This window comes from Nanorana parkeri, unplaced genomic scaffold (assembly GCF_000935625.1).
Source record: "Nanorana parkeri isolate BGI_ZX_2015 unplaced genomic scaffold, ASM93562v1 scaffold3085, whole genome shotgun sequence".
Lineage (NCBI taxonomy): Eukaryota > Metazoa > Chordata > Amphibia > Anura > Dicroglossidae > Nanorana > Nanorana parkeri.
The window spans coordinates 51,882-54,663 of NW_017309353.1; the positions used below are offsets into that span (position 1 = coordinate 51,882).

The 2,782-nt window shown below is 54.0% G+C and overlaps 1 protein-coding gene across 1 annotated transcript in view; it reads left to right on the forward strand.

Annotated features, from left to right (window-relative positions):
• Positions 1-534: 534 nt before the first annotated feature.
• Positions 535-2,782, forward strand: part of LOC108802753 (E3 ubiquitin/ISG15 ligase TRIM25-like) — a 9,942-nt gene continuing 7,694 nt past the window's right edge. Inside the window, exons 1-2 of the mRNA XM_018574607.1 lie at positions 535-1,149; positions 2,436-2,531. Coding sequence (XP_018430109.1) covers positions 538-1,149; positions 2,436-2,531 — 708 coding nt within the window. The 5' untranslated portion in view covers positions 535-537. The remainder of the gene's footprint in view (positions 1,150-2,435; positions 2,532-2,782) is intronic.

The following is a 2,782-nucleotide window of genomic DNA, read 5'->3' on the forward strand; positions in this document are numbered from 1 at the left end:
TGCACTCCTCTGTCTGCATTCTGCTGTCTATTCTTGTGTTTGCGCTATCATACATGTTCTTTCGTGTCTGCGCTCTCTCATCTGCTGTCTCTGCTGCCCTCAGTGTTGTAGCTGTGCTCTCCTCCATGCAGAGTGTTGCTCTCCTCCATGCAGAGCGTTGCTCTCCTCCATGCAGAGCGTTGCTCTCCTCCATGCAGAGCGTTGCTCTCCTCCATGCAGAGTGTTGCTCTCCCTCCCTCCATTGCTGGGTGTTTCCGCCTCCGATGAAGAAACGAAACTCTTGATCTATATATAGAGAATGCGCATGCACAGGGCGTACACAGTGACCAGATCCGTGCAGAGTGACGAGCTGTACACAGTGACCGGAGCCGCACAGGGTGCCGAGTGACCGGAGCCGCACAGGGTGCCGAGTGACCGGAGCCGTGCAGAGTGACCGGAGCCGTGCAGAGTGACCGGAGCCGTGCAGAGTGACCGGAGCCGTGCAGAGTGACCGGAGCCGTGCAGAGTGACCGGAGCCGCACAGGGTCAGTCGTCACCATGGCTCAGTCCCTGGAGGAGATGATAGAAGAGCTGACCTGCTCCATCTGCCTGTCTCTCTTCTCTACCCCGGTCACCATACCCTGTGGCCACAACTTTTGCTCGCAGTGCCTGGAGCTCTCCTGGAAGGAGTCCTATACCTGTCCTCAGTGCAGGTTCTCCTTCTCCACCAAGCCGGAGTTGAGGAAGAACACTCTGCTAAGTAACCTGGTGAGCATGGCACAGGCTGCCCAGGGGGACGAGGTCACCGGTGACCAAGAACAACAGGAGGAGAAAAGCAATGAAGAACCCGAAGAGGAGGAGGAGGAGTTGGTCCGGGAGCAAACCGTCATGTGTGACAGCTGCAGGAAGAACCCCGCTTCCAGAACCTGCCTGACCTGTATGGCTTCCTTCTGCCAGGACCATCTTCTGCCTCATCTGGAGAATCCAACCTTCAGCGACCACCAGCTCAGCCTGCCCCTCGGTGACCTGCAGCAGAGGAAATGCATGGAGCACAACAAGCTCATGGACCACTACTGCTGGGATCACGGCAAGTGCATCTGCTGCTACTGTGCCCTGAACCACAAACCATGCCAGACCTACACCCTGGAGGAGGGCAAGAAGAAGAAGGAGGTGAGGCTATCCTTGTATGTCACATGTAGTATATAGAGGTGAGGCTATCCCTGTATGTCACATAGGCCTGCACCCTGGAGGAGGGTAGGGGTATAGAGGTGAGGCTATCCTTGTATGTCACATGTAGTATATAGAGGGGAGGCTATCCCTGTATGTCACATAGGCCTGCACCCTGGAGGAGGGTAGGGGTATAGAGGTGAGGCTATCCTTGTATGTCACATGTAGTATATAGAGGGGAGGCTATCCCTGTATGTCACATAGGCCTGCACCCTGGAGGAGGGTAGGGGTATAGAGGTGAGGCTATCCTTGTATGTCACATGTAGTATATAGAGGGGAGGCTATCCCTGTATGTCACATAGGCCTGCACCCTGGAGGAGGGTAGGGGTATAGAGGTGAGGCTATCCTTGTATGTCACATGTAGTATATAGAGGGGAGGCTATCCCTGTATGTCACATAGGCCTGCACCCTGGAGGAGGGTAGGGGTATAGAGGTGAGGCTATCCTTGTATGTCACATGTAGTATATAGAGGGGAGGCTATCCCTGTATGTCACATAGGCCTGCACCCTGGAGGAGGGTAGGGGTATAGAGGTGAGGCTATCCTTGTATGTCACATGTAGTATATAGAGGGGAGGCTATCCCTGTATGTCACATAGGCCTGCACCCTGGAGGAGGGTAGGGGTATAGAGGTGAGGCTATCCTTGTATGTCACATGTAGTATATAGAGGGGAGGCTATCCCTGTATGTCACATAGGCCTGCACCCTGGAGGAGGGTAGGGGTATAGAGGTGAGGCTATCCTTGTATGTCACATGTAGTATATAGAGGGGAGGCTATCCCTGTATGTCACATAGGCCTGCACCCTGGAGGAGGGTAGGGGTATAGAGGTGAGGCTATCCTTGTATGTCACATGTAGTATATAGAGGGGAGGCTATCCCTGTATGTCACATAGGCCTGCACCCTGGAGGAGGGTAGGGGTATAGAGGTGAGGCTATCCTTGTATGTCACATGTAGTATATAGAGGGGAGGCTATCCCTGTATGTCACATAGGCCTGCACCCTGGAGGAGGGTAGATGGAGGACAGAGGTGAGGCTATCCCTGTATGTCACATAGGCCTGCACCCTGGAGGAGGGTAGGAAGACACATGGGACCCCTGTTATAATATAAGACCCCCCAATAATTGATAGGAAGAAGTATTCTGAACCATTTCCAGGTGGGAGGACTTTAGATGGGTGTTGGGCGGTTGTACCACCTCTGCTGACGCTGAACGTTGGATGTTGTTGTTTTGCAGCTTTTGTACATAAACCTTCTGCGATCTTTGGACCAGAAGATAGAACGAGCCGGCAACACGGCAGAAGACGTCTGTTATGAGCAGCGCAAAGCAACGGTGAGTAGCCTATCGGAGGGGGTGACAGGCAATGGCGGTGATTCCGCTCCTAACCCCGCTCCTCACGTCTGTGTTCCCTCAGACACACGTCTACCCCCCAGCAAGGCCATCACTGGTCCCCCGCGCCTCGGATCACATACATGTCTCAGCCTTCCAGTCAGTGTGACAGGTTCACTTTCTGAATAGTCCCTACTACTAGTCCAGCTTGCTCTTCCGTTGTGTGGAAGCAGAGACTACGCCCCCAGTAGCCC